The sequence below is a fragment of the Vipera ursinii genome (genome assembly GCF_947247035.1).
Source record: "Vipera ursinii genome assembly, chromosome: 6".
Lineage (NCBI taxonomy): Eukaryota > Metazoa > Chordata > Lepidosauria > Squamata > Viperidae > Vipera > Vipera ursinii.
Window position 1 is genome coordinate 20,381,541 of NC_139515.1, and position 20,910 is coordinate 20,402,450.

At 36.5% G+C, this 20,910-nt stretch overlaps 1 protein-coding gene across 1 annotated transcript in view; it reads left to right on the forward strand.

Moving 5' to 3' along the window:
• Nucleotides 1-20,910, forward strand: part of GRM8 (glutamate metabotropic receptor 8) — a gene marked incomplete at both ends in the record, with an annotated part of 534,899 nt that overhangs the window by 329,994 nt on the left and 183,995 nt on the right. The window contains one exon of the mRNA XM_083366022.1: nt 18,257-18,457. Coding sequence (XP_083222148.1) covers nt 18,257-18,457 — 201 coding nt within the window. The remainder of the gene's footprint in view (nt 1-18,256; nt 18,458-20,910) is intronic.

Below are 20,910 nucleotides of genomic sequence, written 5' to 3' on the forward strand. Positions count from 1 at the left end.
ATAATCAGTCTGATAACCCCAATGAAATGTTCAGTTCCTCAGTCTTGTCTTCTGATTGCTGGTAGAAGTGAATAGTGCAAAAAGCTAAATTGAGTTCTTGAAGCTACTAGGTGTCTGGTTTGTTAACTGTTGAATTTATTCTACTGAAACAGCCTCCATATACAGCTCAGCAATAAAATAGTTGGAAAGTATTTTCAAATAATTATTTTACATTTCTGGTGCTTCAACCATTAGGTTGCATGTAAACTCAAATTACATCAAGTTATCTTTCACCACTAAAAGTAAAAAAAAAAAATCTGGCCCAGCCCAGAAATTATTCTCAGAAGAATCCAAGGTTTCAACTCCTGTATGTGATTTCCTTCCTTCCTTCCTTCCTTCCTTCCTTCCTTCCTTCCTTCCTTCCTTCCTTCCTTCCTTCCTCCCTCCCTCCCTCCCTCCCTCCCTCCCTCCCTCCCTCCCTCCCTCCCTTCTTTTGAGAATTTAGCATAATTCATTCTGGGGTAACAGAGGTTGGTATGAGAACAAGCACTGGTACCATGAAATCAGAAAAAAAACTAGATTCTTTTTTGTATAATAAAAATATTATATTATAAAAATATTATATTAACCTTTTACATATGTGTGCATGTGTAATGCATAAAACAGAGCAACCAAAGAACCTGAAAGAGTTAAATAGTTGAGTTGCATTGAATATACATGTGTGTTTGAATAACCTATATGGCTATCTTTTTTGTTGTTAGTTGTGAAGTCATGTCCGACCCATTGCGACCCCATGGACAACGTTCCTCCAGGCCTTCCTGTCCTCTACCATCTTCTGGAGTCCATTTAGACTCACGCCTACTGCTTCAGTGACCCCATCCAGCCACCTCATTCTCTGTTGTCCCCTTCTTCTCTTGCCCTCAAACTTTCCCAGCATTAGGCTCTTCTCCAGTGAGTCCTTCCTTCTCATTAGGTGGCCAAAGTATTTGATTCTCAACTTCAGGATCTGGCCTTCTAAAGAGCAGTCAGGGTTGATCTCCTCTAGGACTGACCAGTTTGATCACCTTGCAGTCCAAGGGACTCGCAGGAGTCTTCTCCAGCACCATAGTTCAAAGGCCTCAATTCTTTGGCGCTCAGCCTTTCTTATGGTCCAACTTTCACAGCCATACATTGCAACTGGGAAGACCACAGCCTTGGCTATACACACTTTTGTTGGCAAAAGTGCTCTTTAGTGTGCTGTCTAGATTTGCCATGGCTTTCCTCCCCAGGAGCAAGCATCTTTTAATTTCTTGGCTACAGTCCCCATAAGCAATCATCTTGGAGCCCAGGAAAATAAAATTTGTCACTTCCTCCATTTCCTCCCCGTCTATTTGCCAGGAATTGAGAGGGCCGGATGCCATGATCTTGGTTTTCTTAATGTTTAGTTTCAACCCAATTTTTGCACTCTTCTTCTTCACCTGCAACAAGAGGCTTTTTAGTTCTTCTTCTCTTTCTGCCATTAGAGTGGTATCATCTGCATATCTTAGGTTGTTGATATTTCTCCCAGCAATCTTAATTCCAACTTTTGATTCATCTAGCCCTGCCTTTCTCATGATGTGCTCTGCATATAAATTAAACAGGCAGGGTAACAGTATACAGCCTTGCCGGACTCCTTTCCCAATTTTGAACCAATCAGTAGTTCCGTGTCCAGTTCTCGTTGCTTCTTGACCCGCATATAGGTTTCTCAAGAGACAAGTAAAATGGTTTGGTACTCCCATCTCCTTAAGAACTTGCCACAGTTTGTTGTGATCCACACAATCAAATGCTTTAGCATAGTCAATGAAGTAGTAGTAGATGTTTTTCTGGAACTCCCTAGCTTTCTCCATGATCCAGCATATGTTGGCAATTTGATCTCTAGTTCCTCTGCCTCTTCGTAATCCTGCCTGTACTTCTGGTAGTTCTCGATCCACATACTGCTGGAGTCTAGCTTGTAGGATTTTAAGCCTAACTTTACTAGCATGTGAAATGAGTGCAATGGTGTGATAGTTTGAACATTCTTTGGCACTGCCTTTCTTTGGAATTGGAATGTAAACTGATCTTTTCCAATCCTGTGGCCACTGTTGAGTTTTCCAAATTTGCTGGCAAATTGAGTGTAGCACTTTTACTTGGACTACTGTGATACTGAATGGATTCGAATTGAGATCATTCTGTCATTTTGGGGATTGTATCCTAGTATTGCTTTTCCTACTCTTTTATTGTCTATAAAGGCTACTCCATTTCTTCTGAGGGATTCTTGTCCACAGTAGTATACCTGATGGTCATCTGAATTAAATTCACCCATTCCTGTCTATTTTATTTCACTGATTCCTAAGATGTCAATGTTCAGTCTTGTCATCTCTTGTTTGACTACATCCAGCTTGCCTTGATTCATGGATCTTACATTCCAGGTTCCTATGGAGAAAAAATTTTTACAGCATCGGACTTTCCTTTCACCACCAGATACATCCACAGCTGAGTGTCCTTTCGGCTTTGGCCCAGTTGCTTCATTCGTTTTGGTGCTACTAGTTCTAGCCCTCTGCTCTTTCCCAGTAGCATATTAGATGCCTTCCAACCTGAGGGGCTCATCTTCCAAAGTCATATCTTTTTGCCTTTTGGTACTGTCCATGGGGTTTTCAAGATACTGGAGTGGGTTGCCATTTCCTTCTCCAGTGGATCACGTTTTGTCAGAACTCTCTGCTATGACCTGTCCGTCTTGGGTGGCCCTGCACAGCATAGCTCATAGCTTCATTGAATTATACAAGCCCCTTCATCACGACAAGGCAGTAATCCATGAAGGGGATGGCTATCTTACTTTATTAAAAAATAATATATTGACAGGCTACTTTCTTTACATTATTGCCAGTTTTTTGGTTCCCTTATAAGCTGAAGTGGTGCTAAATATCTTTATTTTACAATCTGAACGTAGTTTACTATAGTTAAAATTATATGCATATGCAATTATGTGCATGCTATTTACCATAACTTATTTATGATCAGTTAAACTATAATTTATTGTTTTTAATGACATGGGCTGAATTTGGACTTGCTGTATGCAGGTTGCAGGCATTATCACTGAACAACACTTTCACTATGAAAAGTGATCCCTCACCCAAGAAAAAAAATATGATATAGGAAAAATATAGATTGAGATAATACTCAGTAATATATTTTCAGAAAACTTCGAAAATGCCACTTTTTAAAAAACTGGATTTACAGCATGAAATTTCCATTTAGAAAATAAATTAGTTTTGCTGATCATAAACATGCATGGTTGGATTATGCTCCTAGTGAAGAAAGGAATATCATTCTTGCAATATTCCAATTACATATCAGGACACTTGAGAAAGAAGGCCTTCAAAAACCATTCGCTTATCACATATGAGAGATGGTACCTACAGAGTAGGAGTTGATGGACTACAGTGAAATGGCGATTTCCCAGGAATGAGAAACAGATTCCAAGAAGGGGGAAGCACATCCAGACAAGACATTGATAGGAGACTAAAGAAGAAAGTAAAGATAGCCACTCCCTGTATCTCCCAGGGTATATCCATTAGGGTGAAAGTAGTAAGGGTTTAGTGTCTATTGTATAATGTATTGGGGTTTTTGCTTGTACTGATTCACGTGTCTGTTTAAATGCTGCATTAACGGTTGCTCATTGGTGTGTATGTGTAACGGCTACTGACTAAGCCAGACTTGTTGTCTCCAGGACTATCAATGGTAGATTTGGCTTTCTTCAAATCCATTGGCCGCCACCTAGTGTATAAATAGCTGTGCAGCAGCCACTGTTTCAGTTCTGTTCTGCTTGACTCCAATAAAGCATGTTACTGTTTGGAACTTTCTGTCTTGTTTATTGCCTGCAAAGAAGCGGCTACACAATATATTGTATGTAAGCAAATAAAGAACTGAACTCTGGCTGGATTGTTTTACATCATTTTTGGGCTAAACCTGACACTACAACAGGGCCAGCTATATGGAAGCCTTGTCTTGGGGATTATGGAAATTGAAAAGTGAAAACCAGTAACTGCACACTCTGTGACCAACTCAAAGGTTACATATAATTAAGAAAACAACAGAGCATGTTTTAGAAATTCCTAATAGAATTGGAAGATGGTCTAAACTAGAGTGGGTGCCAGAATATGCCTTTGCCTAGGCTGCCATCATTTGTAGAGCTGGCTCTGTCCAGATGACAAACTGTGTTTCAGGATTTTCTCTATATGACATTTATTTTGTTTTCTGCCTTATAAGCACCCAATAAGTAAAGAAAGCAGCACTTTTTGTTCTCTATCATGTTTTTCTCCTTTTATTAGACTATTTTCTTTTCTTGCACTTTCAAAAATTTAGGAGCATGACTTGATACAAAAAAGCAGAGAACAAACTTTCAGAGAAAGAAATGGAATTTGAAAGATTTTTTTTTAAAAAGCTTGCATAGCTAACCAGTGAGATCACCATGCAAGTGAGCTTTATCGAATTGGGCTGCTGTCTTATATACACTACATCCAGAGTTTCCTTTGATTGCATATGGTCTCTGTCATTTTCTTTCCATGCAACTCCTGTAAAAAAAGCTACAAAATCATAGACATAATTTATTTTGGCTGTAAATTTCAATGAATTCAATACACACATTTCTAAATAAAAGATGATGTTATAGAGAAACCTGAACTTAGCAATTGCAATTCTTCCTATTTCTGAGAGACATATTCTGGAAAAGCTTGGATGCTCCATTAAAGTAATTGTCTGACAATTTATTGTTTGAAAGTAGTTGCTTCAGACATGACAAAAGGCTTGTATATACAAAGTAGTATCTATAGTGCTTTTTCATTTCATGCTGAACACTTATGAGGTGGTAACCTCTTTTGAAATTTGTTTGTGAGAAATTTATTTATTTATTTATTTAATTGAATTTCTATACCGCCCTTCTCCCAAAGGACTCAGGGCAGTGAACAGGGCATATAAATAGAAGTACAAAAGTTAAAAAGGATTAAATTGTTGCCCAAGTTAAAACAATCAAAATATAAAAACATAAAAACCCTAACATTCCCCCATCAGGCCAGGCCAGCTTGTTCGAATAAATGGATCTTTAACCCGCACCGGAAGGAGCGAAGATCCGGTGCCATCCGGAGCTCCACTGGCAGTTGATTCCATAAGGCCGGGGTGCCCACAGAGAAGGCCCTCCCCCTGGGGGCCACCAGCTGGCATTCTCTGACCGGAGGCACCCTGAGGAGGCCCTCTCTGTGGGAACGCACAGGGCGGAGGGGAGTCGACGCCGGCAGCAGGTGGTCCCCGAGGTATTCCGGACCCATGCCATGTAAGGACTTAAAAACCATCACTAAGACCTTGAACCTCACCCGGAAGACAACTGGTAACCAATGCAGCTCGCGGAGCAAAGGTGTAACATGGGAGTACCGGGAAACTCCCAAGACAACTCTCGCGGCCGCATTCTGTACCAGTTGGAGCCTCCGAGTGGTCTTCAAGGGAAGCCCCATGTAAAGAGCATTGCAATAGTCCAGACGAGAGGTCACGAGCGCATGAGTGACCGTACACAAGCTAAAAGCTCATTTGGATATAATGAAGTGGTTGAGTTTCACAATATTGTAATTGTTGGTGCTATTATTTATTAAGAATGCACATCTAAATATATAGTTTTCTATTTTGTATTTTATATCATGTTCAGTGAGGGATGGGCAAGCTGAATTTAATAATAATAAATAAGGTGGTAGCTATTGAACTGTGTAAAAAATATTTCTTATTTATTGTAATGGGCACAAGAAGTAACCATGAGGAACAGGAGCTGCATAAAAGATAGTGGTTAGATAAAAGAAACATGAGCCCAGGCCAAATATGTAACCCAAGTAAACATCTCAGAGAAAATCCTTCCTAGTTCTTTCAAGATAAAGGGAGGGAGGTAGAAAGCACATTCTGATTTGCAAAATACTTTATTATAAAAGAAGGATTTAACGGCTTTGAAAATCTAGTCTGGCCTACCTTGGAGGACTGACAGTTCTTCTTATACATCAGTGTGTGTGTGTGTGTGTGTGTGTGTGTGTGTGTGTGTGTGTGTGTGTGTATTTGTTTGTTTCTCTAACTACAATTCTTGACATTTATTCAGGATTGGGTTTAAATATGGTATCACATGCATTACCTCAAAGCATACAGTGTTTGCGTGAGTTGAAGCACCTTCTCAACACAAAAGTCTCTTTTCAACATATTAGTTGAAGAATCTAATATAATCCTGCCATCTGTAATCATTCTCAGTCCCTGGCACAATTTTACATCTGAGTTGTATGTGCACAGTGAAGTAGACAGGCCATCTCATCAAAGTCTTGAATAAATATTTGCAAAAACTATTAAATGTCTTTAAAGCTGGCTGTTATGATTCTTGTTTCTTCTATAATAGAGTTGATGTCATTGGTTGGTGTCAATTTGTGTGCCTATTCCTCTGTGCACCTGTGTATATTTCACTGCAAATCTGAGTCATTATTTCTAAAGTTGGATTTCAATTTATTTCATGAAGCTCATTATCTGAAATACAGCAGTTTGAGCATATTCCATCAGACAAGCAATCGCTATTTTATGCACTGATCTTTATGATGATTGGATGAATTAATCAAACAACTGGTACAGTAAACTAAAAACAGACTCGTACCTTCTTCCATTAGCATAATCACATTATGTTTCTTAAACAACATTCCAGAAATCTTCACATTCAATCTGGTGCATTGGGGAAGTGGTTTAATTAAAATCCCAAAATAATAATGTTAAAAAATATGGTCAGATATCTAGTAGAGATATATAACTGAGTGCCAGAAATGCTAAAAAATAGAACATCCTGGGGGCTAGTCTGATAGTACATTTTTATGCATGTTATTGTATATAAGAAATTGATCTGTGTACCAATGTAAAAAACAAAAATTCACTGTTTTGAATTCACTTTTAGTTTTGGGTAGAAAAGTTGTAAATACTTAATCTGTTATCTAGTACATGGAACTATTATATACAACTTTCTGCAAGGGCTCTCCCCCCCCTCCTCAGCTCTGCCTCCACATTCATTTTTAAACGCAAATATTTTTAAGCCTAAAGCATCCCTTTTTGTTTAAGTGGTTCAGACTCTCTGTGTCTCTGTCTCTGTCTTTTTCTCTGTCTCTGTCTCTCTCTCTCTCTCTCACACACACACACACACAAACATATATACACATACATTCCTGTATATACCGGTAATTGCCAAACTTTGGAGGAACGATGCTAATGGAGGAATTTTGATTATGATAGTGATGATTGCCAAATTATTTTCTTTGATTCTTAAAACATCACATGGAACTAATTCATTCCCACTGAATCTATGACCAATTATTTTTCATAATAGAGGAGGGGAAAAGTTGGTTTGTAAGAACTGATGGGATTATAAAATAGACAAAGTAATAAAAAAGAAGTGCTCTGAGACTTCAGAATTCAAGTAGACAAGCATCTGCCACACAGCACTTTCCTGTGAATGTGATATTACAGTATAGATGAAGCTTTCATGCCTGACAGTGAACATCACATGGTGAAGATTTATTTGTATTTTAAAAATTTCACATAGAAATTCAGAAATTCTTATTTTATAAATCCCAAATCTATTTGTATAATATGAGGCCAAATCTCTCCATATCACTTCACCTACAGTTTATGGAGTTAAAGTGATTGACAAATTTGGAGGGCAGCATGATAACAAAGGAGGTCTTAAATCTAATATGATTGATTGTGTAAAGCCTCTATATTATTCTTTTGGACTTGATTCCAAACAGTTTCTTTGGAGTACACCTGAAAGTAACATTTATCTCCAACTGTTTTAGGCACATATGCAAGGTCAGCTGCATAATTTGGGAAAAAATATATTTCTATATACTCTGTAGTGGTGAGCCCTTTTATTGTTGTTTTGCTTTTGATATGGTATCATTTTAGAGGAAACGGCTCAATTCTCCATCAAAGAAGCCAGATCTTTCAAAGCTAGCCCTCTTTGTAAAATTGTGGAAGTTTTACAAACTTGAATGGTAAAGTCCAGTAATTCCATCTTTTACTTTCTTTTTAAAAATATATATTTTATTAATTTTTTACAATAACAATCTTTAGTGCTTCGTGAACAGTGTGTTGTCTACAATTTCTAGAATTAATCAATATATTGGTAATATATGTCTTGATCCTCTCTTCTTCTTGTAATATTCTTTTGTCTACATTAAACAAATATAATTCTTAATATTTTCAGTACAAACCAAGTTGAATATAAACATTTTTTAGCATTTATGCATATAATAATAACATCAACATAAAACATGCTTTTAATCTGCTTATTTCCATTTTATTTATAAAAGTCATCTTATTAAATCATTATATGTCCTGTTTCCAAGATTCCTACTGAAGCTTGTTTCCCCTCAGTATTCAGACCACTGTGATCCATCATACTTTTCTCAAAATTTATTACCTTTAAATATCCAAACATATATGTGTGTGTGTGTGTGTGTGTGTGTGTGTGTGTGTGTGTATCTCAGTAAAGGGTATGACTGACTGATGAGAACATAAAGACTTTGAAATGATCATCTCAGCCTCCCAAAATTCTTTATTAGCAATTTGAATAATTTGCATATATATATATATATATATATATATATATATATATATATATATATATATATATATATATATGTTTTCTGAGGTTTTCGCGGGTGCCTGTATGTGGATCCTTGGTTTTTCGGGTTTTTCCCCGCGTAGAATTAAAGGTGTAGGCGCAACGTTTCGACGGAATCCCATCCGTCATCATCAGGCTTCTGACACCCACTATAAAAACATGGCACCACCACATGACACCCACTATAAAAACATGGCACCACCACAAACACGAAGCCGAACAAAAGCAGCACAACTCACCAGCTCAGGTCTGGAGCTGGCAGCTGAGACCAGCCCATCCACTCAGAACACACCCCCACCCAATCAGAACACACCCACCATTCAAAACACACTCCCACCCAATCAGAACACACTTGGTCCCCTACCCAATCAGAGCACACCTCCACAGAACACACCCCCTCTGGCAGTTTAAAAAAGAGGAACAAACAGCCACATGCTTCTCCCAGAAGAAGGAAGCAGAAGCCTGATGATGACGGATGGGATTCCGTCGAAACGTTGCGCCTACACCTTTAATTCTACGCGGGGAAAAACCCGAAAAACCAAGGATCCATATATATATATATATATATATAATTTTGATGTATAGAGTTTTAACAATTTTGTTATCTTTCAAATTTATCCAAACTCTGTATTTTATGTTTTTATTCCCCATAAGCGTTTAATTCGCTGCTTCCATCTATAGTAGGGTGAGGTAATCCTGCCCCATCTCACTTTGGGAGGCTTTTTGCTTCTTGAGGAAGTTTTTCAGCAAATTAAATATAAAAAGGAGAGAGAAGATCAAATTCCTCACCCAGTTTCAAGCACACCGTTCACTATTGTGCTTGTTAGTGCCTTTGGACTTTGGCTGCAATAGCTTGGGCTGATCAACAGAATGTGATCAGCCTTTCTCCTGTCCAGTTAGAAGGCTTCCCCAGAACTGAGCAAAATGACCACTGTCTTTCCAGAGTTGCCAGGGCACTCTTCTTTCTTTGCCGCCTCTCTGGGGCGACTTAGACCCATTTAGGGGTCCCCTGGCAGGGCGATACTACCCGCGGGGTGCAGAGGTCCACAATCCCACAACCAGGCAGTACGGCATAAAACCAGAAGTCATCTTTTACTTTCTATTGCTAGCTGTGTTCTCTCAACTTTTTTGACCTTCCTTTTCTTCCCAGTATATTTTCTTATTTTTTTAAAGCAAGTTTCTATAGATTCCTCCGATCACTGCATCATATCATAATTTACTTGTTGCCTTCATATTTTTGCAGAACACTAAATTAGAGATTGGACATGTTATTTTGAAATCATATGGCCAAAAAGAGAATATTGACAAATTAAATCAAAATGTGTGAAAAATTTTGATATTTATTTTTCTTGCACACATTTGTGTGTATATACATATATATTTATTAACACATATAGTCATCCTTGAGAAGTGCAATTTGGTTTTAAATATAGCCCATTATTTGCATTAATTCATTGTGGTTTATGAACTATTATTTATGTACAGTAGGACTAATACTTTGATGTTTTCCTAAAAAGTCCTTTTTTCAAAACTAGCTTACTAGGTTTTGAGTCACAAAAGCATAATAAAGTACAGCTTTTGGCGTACAGTTAAATTCCTTTTCTGATTTAGCTGGTGGTAATATGGTTCTTTTTTGTAATAGCGTATTTCTTTCCTATTCTTGACTTCAGTAGATATGTACGGGTCTGCCCTGTCATCCTATTGAGATAATCACATGGAATTGGTTGATAATAAGTGAGAATGGGAGTTATGTCTGAATAAATTACATTCAAAGAACAATGGCAAAGAATTTGCATGAAAATCTTTCTTTAAAAAACAACACCAGATGATTCATGAATTCATTAGATTCTTGTACTTTCAAAAGGAAAGTCCTGGTAGGTGCTGTGACTAAAACCAAATTTGTTCGGTTGCTCCATATTTTTCACCTTAATTGGTTTCATTTAGAAAGAAAAGTGAGAAAAGATATAAGAAAAGAAGGAAGACCATAAACAGAATTATGTCATTGGGATTTCAACTAACATTCTGTGAATAAGGCTCCCTATAAAAGAACACTTTTTTCACATAGCTTTATCTTCTTATCCATCACTTATCAAAACATGTGCATTAGTCTTCCTATTATATTCAGCTTTCAAACAGGTACATTTCAATTTTGGGCTAACAATGAGATGCTTACATTTAATTTCCCTGTAGGTCTGTACATGTCAATGTCTCTGGCTTTAAAATAGTAATAGTCGTCTCTCATTTTATTTAAACTGTTCCTACTATTGTAATCCCTTTATAATAGAACTCCTGAGAGAAAGTGGAGCTACTATTGCCAACATTTCTCACCATCACAAAAGTGTACATTTTGCCAAACACTTGATTGCTATAAAAGCCAATTCATGTTTTTTTACTTCAAAGTATAATTACTGTCCCCTTCATGGATTACTGCCTTGTCGTGGTGAAGGGCTATGCCGTGCAGGGCCACCCAAGATGGAAAGGTCATAGCAGAGAGTTCTGACAAAACGTGATCCACTGGAGAAGGAAATGGCAACCCACTCCAGTATCTTTGCCATGAAAACCCCATGGACAGTACCAAAAGGCAAAAATATATGACGCTGGAAGATGAGCCCCTCAGGTTGGAAGGCTTCCAATATGCTACTGGGGAAGAGCAGAGGGCTAGTACTAGTAACGCCAGAAAGAATGAAGCGACTGGGCCAAAGCTGAAAGGACGCTCAGCTGTGGATGTATTTGGTGGTGAAAGGAAAGTCTGATGCTGTAAAGATTTTTTCTCCATAGGAACCTGGAATGTAAGATCCATGAATCAAGACAAGCTGGATGTGGTCAAACAAGAGATGACAAGACTGAACATCGACATATTAGGAATCAACGAACTAAAATGGACAGGAATGGATGAATTTAATTCAGATGACCATCAGGTATACTACTGTGGACAAGAATCCCTCAGAAGAAATGGAGTAGCCTTCATAGTCAATAAAAGAGTAGGAAAAGCAATACTAGGAAAATTGGAGAGATGAAGGGAACATATCATGCAAAAATGGGCATGATAAAGGACCAAAATGGCAGGGACCTAACAGAGGCAGAAGAGATTAAGAAGAGGTGGCAAAATTACATAGAAGAAGTATAAAAGAATGAGCCTAATGTCCCTGATAACCATGATGAGGAGGTCACTGACCTCGAGCCAGACATCCTAGAATGTGAAGTGGGCCTTAGGAAAGCTGAGCAACAACAAAGTTAGTGGAGGTGACAGCATTCCAGCTGAGCTATTCAAACTCTTAAAAGACGCAGTAAAAGTGCTACACTCGATTTGCCAGCAAATTTGGAAAACTCAACAGTGGCCACAGGATTGGAAAAGATCAGTTTACATTCCAATTCCAAAGAAAGGCAGTGCCAAAGAATGTTCAAACTATCGCACCATTGCACTCATTTCACATGCTAGTAAAGTTAGGCTTAAAATCCTACAAGCTAGACTCCAGCAGTATGTGGATCGAGAACTACCAGAAATACAGGCAGGATTTCGAAGAGGCAGAGGAACTAGAGATCAAATTGCCAACATACGCTGGATCATGGAGAAAGCTAGGGAGTTCCAGAAAAACATCTACTTCTGCTTCATTGACTATGCTAAAGCATTTGATTGTGTGGATCACAACAAACTGTGGCAAGTTCTTAAAGAGATGGGCGTACCAGACCATCTTATTTGTCTCTTGAGAAACCTATATGTGGGTCAAGAAGCAACAGTGAGAACTGGACATGGAACCACTGATTGTTTCAAAATTGGGAAAGGAGTCCGGCAAGGCTGTATACTGTTGCCCTGACTATTTAACTTATATGCAGAGCACATCATGAGAAAGGCAGGGCTAGATGAATCAAAAGTTGGAATTAAGATTGCTGGGAGAAATATCAACAACCTAAGATATGCAGATGATACTACTCTAATGGCAGAATGTGAAGAAGAACTAAAAAGCCTCTTTTTGCGGTTGAAGAAGGAGAGTGCAAGTTTGGCTTGAAAATTAACGTTAAGAAAACCAAGATTGTGGCATCCGGCCCTCTCAATTTCTGGCAAATAGATGGGGAAGAAATGGAGATAGTGACAGATTTTATTTTCCTGGGCTTCAAGATCACTGCAGATGGGGACTGCAGCCAAGAAATTAAAATGCGCTTGCTCCTGGGGAGGAAAGCCATGGCAAATCTAGACAGCACACTAAAAAGCAGAGACATCACCCTGTCAACAAAAGTGCATATAGTGAAGGCCATGGTCTTCCTAGTTGCAATATATGGTTGTGAAATTTGGACCATAAGAAAGGCTGAGCACCAAAGAATTGAAGCCTTTGAGCTATGGTGCTGGAGAAGACTCCTGTGAGTCCCTTGGACTGCAAAGCGATCAAACCAGTCAGTCCTAGAGGAGATCAACCCTGACTGCTCTTTAGAAGGCCAGATCGTGAAGTTGAAACTCAAATACTTTGGCCACCTAATGAGAAGGAAGAACTCACTGGAGAAGAGCCTAATGCTGGGAAAGGTTGAGGGCTAGAGAAGAAGGGGACAACAGAGAATGAGGTGGCTGGATGGAGTCACTGAAGCAGTAGGCGTGAGCTTAAATGGACTCCAGAAGATGGTAGAGGATAGGAAGGCCTGGAGGAGCGTTGTCCATGGGGCGCGATGGATCAGACACGACTTCGCAACTAACAACAAGAAATAATTACTGTCACATATTTTGTAGTTTTAGCTTTAAACAAATGTGATTTTTCTGAAGGAACAATAACTAGTGTGTTATGAAGTATTATTCCATGATCTAAATAAATTCAATCCAGCCAGTATTAATTAAAATGATATAAAGCCCTAGATTAAATATTGAATTAAAATGGCTCTGAATTGTTGGCTTTGGAAATTTATATGATACAACACAGTCACAAAATTCTCTATTTGATGGAATGTCCTTTGTGTCTTAGAAATTGAAATGGATGATAGAATTAATAGTTTATTGTTGTTAGCATATGGATGCTTATGATTGTTCTTTGTTTTTATACCCTGTATTTAGCTCTGGGAAGTCGGGGGGGGGGAGGGGGGAATGGGTGGGAGGGATAGGGAGGGTTAGGTAGGGGTGGGGGGAGGGGGGATTGTTAAAGTTAAAATGTACTGTAAAACTTTTTAATAAAAAAAAAAGAAATGGAAATGGATGTGGGGATACTTGGGATATCTGTACTCATGCTTAGGGGATTACATATGGATTATGTAGCTTCATTTAAGAATCATGAACTTTTACAAGATTTTCATGCTCTGTAGAAAAAAGGGCTTGTGAAAAATAGAAAGTAACAAAGAAATGAAGTAGACAAGGATTCAGTATTAGACATTTTTCTGCCAAGGTTTTGGACTAGCTCATGGGTAGGCAACCTTGGCTCTTTTATGACTCGTGGACTTCAACTCTCAGAATTCCTGAGCCAGCTATGGGAATTGAAGTCCATGAGTCAGAAAAACACTAAGGTTGGCTACCCCTGGACTAGCCAATCAATCAAAACCTTTTTTGGGATTAGCTGATATGAATTTGCATGTATCAACAGTTTCCATTAAGGGAGTCCCTTTAATCCACTGAGAAATTAAATTTTTACTTATTTATAATTTTTCAAGGCATTAATTTTATCTCAAGCCAAATGTCTTGACAATGGCTATAGAGAAGTGCAAGACATATAACTAAAACGAGCTAAGTAGTAGCATCTCAGGACCTAGTGATTTACTTTTAAATTAGGAAACTTGGAATTTGGTTTCCTGCATTCAGAACAAATATATTTAAAAGATTAAGATATAAATATATTTAATAAATAGACTACGACATAAAGTACATTTTTGTGGCTGGGTTGACTTATATTTATGGATTTTACAATATGCATCATTTTATAGTTATACTTATTTATAACATTTATTTTGGGAAGTACAGCTATAATTAAATTTTACAACCAATTAAGTTGATGTGTCATTGTCACTCAGTTAAATTATACTATTTTAGGTTCTTGAAACAACTAGATAGATAATATTTTTAGCAGCATTTTTTCTTGTAAACATTTAGGAAGATGAATGATAGTGTCTTCAAGAAAGCTTAAATCTTGCAGCTTTTTGTAGAAGAGAGGAAGCCCAACCACATTATTGCAATCATTCTATAATTAGAGAGAACATATTAATTAATAAGCTTGTTTTATAATTGATATTGCAATATGATTTATGCGTACTGCAAGGGATTAAAAAATAAAAGATTGTGTTGCAAATAAAGAGGTTAGTTATCTATTACTTGTATAGTCAAGAAGTAGATCTTTGAACAATGAGTTCTGAATTTAACTGAAAAATAAGCCTAGAGAAGTAGACTTAATATAATTTTCCCTTAATTACCGGTAGATATCATTAAATATTCCTATCCTGCTTTTATATATTTCTACAATGTTCAGTTTGGATACATAGTTGTCAAGAAATTTAATTTCAGTTACTTTAAGTATTATTTTTAGTACTTTGCTTCCAGAAAATGTGTTTCCCAATCTAAGCTGGGTCAGATCTGGTTAGTACTTAAATGGAAATCACCAAGGAATATCGCTCCAATAAAATGGAATGAAGGTAAAGGCCAATAACTTCCACATTGTTGTCAATGAAAAAAAAAGCTTTTAAAGGGTCAAATCTAGTTAGTTTTAGATAGGAAATCATAAGAAAATTCAAGGTGCGTAGACTAGATTTGGACATTAACCGCCCCGCCCCCCCCAAAAAAACAATGTAAAGACAATTTCTTATTGTAAAAAAAAGAGCCCAGATTGTGCTAAAAGTCAAGTTTGGGGCATAAGTACTTGATTTGAAGATTTATCAAGCAGAGCTTTCATGTTGAGAGTACAATATAGATGATTCAGTTAAACAATGTGAGAAAGCATTCAGAGTATGACTTCTGGAATTCTTTTGTATTAGCTCCATCTTGTAGCACTTGTTAGGAGGAAGGGGTTTAAGAACAGAGCTGCCTCTTACATATGAATGCCTTTGAAATATATTTTTCTGCCTGATTTCCCTCCCTTAACCTCCAGTCTGACCTATTTTTTTTGCCTATTTTTCTTGCCATAAAAAATTTGCTCCTGTATTGTTCAGTTTTTATAGCACTGTCCTGCTAATAGAGACGTCCTGAGCTCATTAGCATAATTTATTACCCACATTCTCTGCTTTCCAGTGTATATATGTATATAACACAGAAATGCAACATGTTACCTAATTAAACAGAAGAAAATGTAGGATTAGCAAAACCTGAAAAATCTTCCAGAAAGTTATGTTCTGATTTGATATTATATATAACACTCAGGGTCAAGGTTAATTCATTATAATCTAAAGCTACATCTGATCTCATTCTGACAACCCTTCTCTCTCACTTGTAATTCTACTTCCACACAGATAACTTCATTTTTGTTTTGTTTTGAAAGGTTTACTGATGACATTGGGAAATAGCTCTGATTGATTTTCTGTTACAAATGTGTTGAAGCTTTAAGATTTACAAGATGCACATTTATGACTAAAAGAGTAGTATTTACTGAGGAAGTATTGGAGTGGAACATTACATTCCCTATGTTTTTTCTAGTGATAAAAACACAACATGATTTTCTTCTGAATGATTTTGTATCTATTAAGTAAAAACATTTTAAGATGACGTTGAAAATGTACAAAAATGGAGAGAATATTTACAATCTTTAGTCATATCTATCTAAATTTTAGTGAATACAGAAAACAGGGCAGGGACTTTGGAAATTTAATTGCCCATAATGTCACTGATACATTTCTTTTCTACTCTCTAATTTGAGAAGTTTGAATGCAGTGGGGTAATTAAATCCCTGCCCCTTTTACATGTGTGAGATGTGTATGTCATGTGTTAAAAAAGGGCCAGAACTTAATTACCCAATTGTGCTGTCATTTTGACATCATTAAACCTTTACTCTGGACCCAGAAAGTACTTATCAGTCTAAAAAGTAAATTAATTGCAACTGCCAACTGCAATGAAAGAGTACAGGTCGGCTATTCATTTGTTGGCTTATGCTCAGATCTGCTTTTAAGATCCTGAATTGAGTGCTGTACTGTAACTAGTAAGGTTGGTGAGCGTAACACATATGATTTCTTAGAGTAGCACATGGTCCTGGAAGCTTTTATCAATTCATTCATGCTTAGCCCTTTCAGCAGACAACTCTAAGAAGAGCTTGAAGCCTTCTTCCCTCTTCAGAGTGAAGTTACTCTTCAGAGTTAATTAAGAATGTGATTAGCTAGGATAATTCAGAGATAAGCACTTATGGCTTCTCCTTAAGTTTATCAAATATTTGTTTTACTAAAGTGCCTTTTTCTGGCCTCTGATAATTATAGTTAATGTTAATCTGTATCAGTTATGTATGACCAACTACAACACAAATATGATGCTCAATATCTGTATTTTAATTTTTGTGTGAGAATATCAGCAACTGATACCATAAATTGAATAGAACTAGGTAGCCAAATTATCCAAAAACCTTAATATGTGAGCAATCGAGATCATATGTAAAAAAGATATATGTAGACCTTAATTTAAATCTATAATAGTTTTGTTTATGTAAAACTTGGCAATTAGATATATTCTTAGATGCATGGACTTAACTCCCATAATTCCCCACCAAGCAAATACTGGCAGAAGTAGGAACCATACACCATTTTTATACAAATAATGGCCACACATGGACTGAAACACACCTTCTTTCCTAAGGGTTTGTTAAGCACGGAGATAGGTATTCTCATTTAAATTAAAGCTGAATTGTACAAATGCTGTAAAACCGGTTTAAATATAATCAGCCAGCTGTTCTTCAAGAATTACTGTAAAGAAAGAGTTTGGGAACAGCATCCTGAGTAGCTCTGTTTCTTAAAATAATCCCACTTTCTATCACCTCATTTATAAGACAAAGGTTGGAAGACTGATGGCAAATGTAGTAATCATTCTTATAATAGGTACTTCTTTTTGATTAAAAATTAGAGCATTTTTTTATCCAGTGGCCTGAATGTAATCATGTGTATGTGTAAGGGTGGTGTAGATGTTTGTTTAGTCTATTTAATGTAACTGAGATTTACTTCATTTAATGTTCTCTTCCCAAATTAATGCTCGAATAGAAACTTAATAATTTTCAATTATCATGCACTTCTAATTCTTGAACTTTCTATAAATTTTCTGTTGAGAAAGACTGTCTAGCTTAGATTTATATATTGTTTAACAGCACTATTTTTCAAACTTGGCAACTTTAAGGTATGTCAAGTCCAACATCTTAAAATTGCCAAGTTTGAAAAAAAAACCTGTTTTACACAACACTGAACAATAACTCCATCCATAAGTATTTAATCCCAGTAGCCTCATAGGATTCCTTTTCTTCTGTTTCCAAAATAATTTGCCACTTTCCCTAGTTTCTTATTTAGCTGCTGAAATACATTGTGAATATTAACTGTGTCGAAGCATTCAATCTGCCAGGGCTGTGTAATTAATTTTGAGTTCACAACCTTCTTGTACAACATTGAATATTCAATACATAGATTTGTGTCAGTGTCCAGGCTAACAAAATGATTCCTTGTCTTTCTTCTTTTTCACAGGATTGGAACGAATTGCAAGAGATTCCGCTTATGAACAAGAAGGAAAGGTTCAGTTTGTTATTGATGCGGTGTACTCGATGGCATATGCATTACACAACATGCATAAAGAACTTTGCCCTGGATACATTGGACTCTGTCCTCGTATGAGTACAGTTGATGGCAAAGAGTTGCTTAGTTACATCCGGGCAGTAAATTTCAATGGTAAGTTCATACTATTTTTATCTGTGCTAGATATATTTTCATTTGCCACAAAGTACTTTGAAACTCTTTATGGAAACAACTCTGTCTGTCTGTCTGTCTCTGTCTCTGTCTGCCTGTTCCCCTCTCCCTCTCCACCCCGCTCTCTCAAAAAAAGTGAAGGAATATTTTGTCTTCTTTTTAAGCTGATGTTAAGTTTTGCCTGCACAGGGTAGATATTAAACATAAATTTATGTCAAGCTAAATAGACAAATGGAAAATTGCTCCTCTAAAAACAAATTATGTAGTCCTTTTATAACTGTGATAGATAACCTACTAATTAAGGAAGAGACAGAGATCATGCACTCTTTAATTTTAATTGTCTTTAAACTAGTTTAATGATGTCTCTATAGATACAGAATGTTTGCAGTTAGATTTACAATTGTTGATAGAAGCATTACCTTTTTCTGAATTTTTCCATTGTGATTCTTCATTGTTACACATTTAAGATGCTTGACTTATTCTGGGTTACTATGGATAAAATCTTGGCTTTCGTCCATTCTTTGCATGATCACTTCAAACTGTTCAGGAAGGAGTGATATTGAGTTGGTAGAGTTGGTTTACTGGTGGATTAAAAATCTCAGCTTGCTTGATAGTAATGAATCAGGGATTCAGGGATTCTAAAAAGTAGACTTTTTCTAATTTGTTCTATGTAGTTAGTCTTATCTGCTTACACAATGGGAAAATTACAGGCATGAACAGATGATACATATTTATACGTTTCACAGTCAATCAAAGTAACTCAGTTATTGTTACTGTTCTGTACAAAGAATTATTATGTTTAACCTCAGCAATTGAGAAAAAAAAATGATGCATGCAACTGAGTATCCTCTTTCACTTCTAAACCAAACTCTATAAAATATTGTACTGTTAGTCTTTACATAACAAAATAAAATAATAGCAAGAATGTATTGTTTATTTTTATATATATATATTCTTCCATATTTGATTTCACTCAAAATATTGTGAGTTACATGCAAAGATAACTGAATTTAGAGAAGGACTGTTAATTCACAAATAAATTAATTGATTTTACTGCATCTACTTCAAGTATCAGTCTGTGCCCATCTTTATATTACTGTGATTTTGAAATTATTATATTTCTATAGAAAGAGCCAGTTTGGTGTAGTGGTTAAGGCATAAGTAGGCATAACCAGGAGACTTTGTGTTCTAGTAATGCTTTAGGCATAAAGCTAGTTAACTGCCTTTGGGCTAGTCACTTTCTCTAAGCCCTAGGAAGGAAGTAATGCCAAACCACTTCTGAAAAATTTTGCCAAGAAAGCTACTTCCTCTGTGCAATCTCCAAGAATTGGATATGATTAACCAAAGAATATCAAATTTCTATATATATTTTATTGCATTGGTTTATTGTTACTATTCCATTCACTGCCCAGAATCTTTTAATGGTAGGCAGAACTCTCTCTCTCTCTCTCTAAATAAGTTTAATAATTAAAATTATTTAAATTAATTGAACTCTTATTTTACATTAAATATGCCAAATCCAAATAGTGTACCCAAAATAATTACAATGGACAGCAATTGCTCTTGTTGTATTCAGACATATAAACATTTACTTTATCGCTTTATATTATCAAATCATGATCATGTAACCATGGGGATGCTACAACAGTTGTAAGTGTGAAAAATGGTTATAAGTCACTTTTTTCAGTGCCATTGTAACTTTGAACAGTCACTAAATGAAATGTTGTAAATTGAGGACTACCTGTATGTGGAGTTTGCTCCATATTATATACAGATAAAATTATCATTCAGATAAAGTTATCGTGAGGATTGATTTTGAACATGAAGTAAACTAGGAGACTTACTGTTTCATCTTTTTGCTTTGAACAACCAAATGTCTTAGGGTTAGGTTCTGATTCCAGTGCTGAGAGGATATGGAAAAGTTCTTCCATGGCATTGTATCATCTATTTCCTACTAGAAGAAACTGGTAAATAAAAGAGCTGCCGAAAGGCACCAGATGGGATTTATATTTACTTTCGCATGATTGTAAAAGTTTTCCACAGCAGTAGAGATGATTTCTGTTTACATCTGAGAAGATCTGAAGTGCTTCAAGGTTTGTTTTAAAATCACTTAGCATCACTGGTACATTTCCCACATCTAATTACAATTTTACAAAATGAAGGAGTTTATTTAAAGGTATGAAAGAATGACATATGCTCACCTGAACATTTGGATCAGCCCCAGATAGGCATTTTTGAAAAATGGACTTCTTTTTCCCACACTTTCTTTCCGTTCTAGCAGGGACAATGTTTTACTGTTTTAAGATTATTTCCAAATCCCTTGCAATGATGATGAGAAAAATGTTTGTCAGTCATAGGATAAACACATGCAGCGATAGCTATCTATGCTTTTTATTACTTTGAAATTTGTACTTAAATTAAGTCTTTTTTCACAA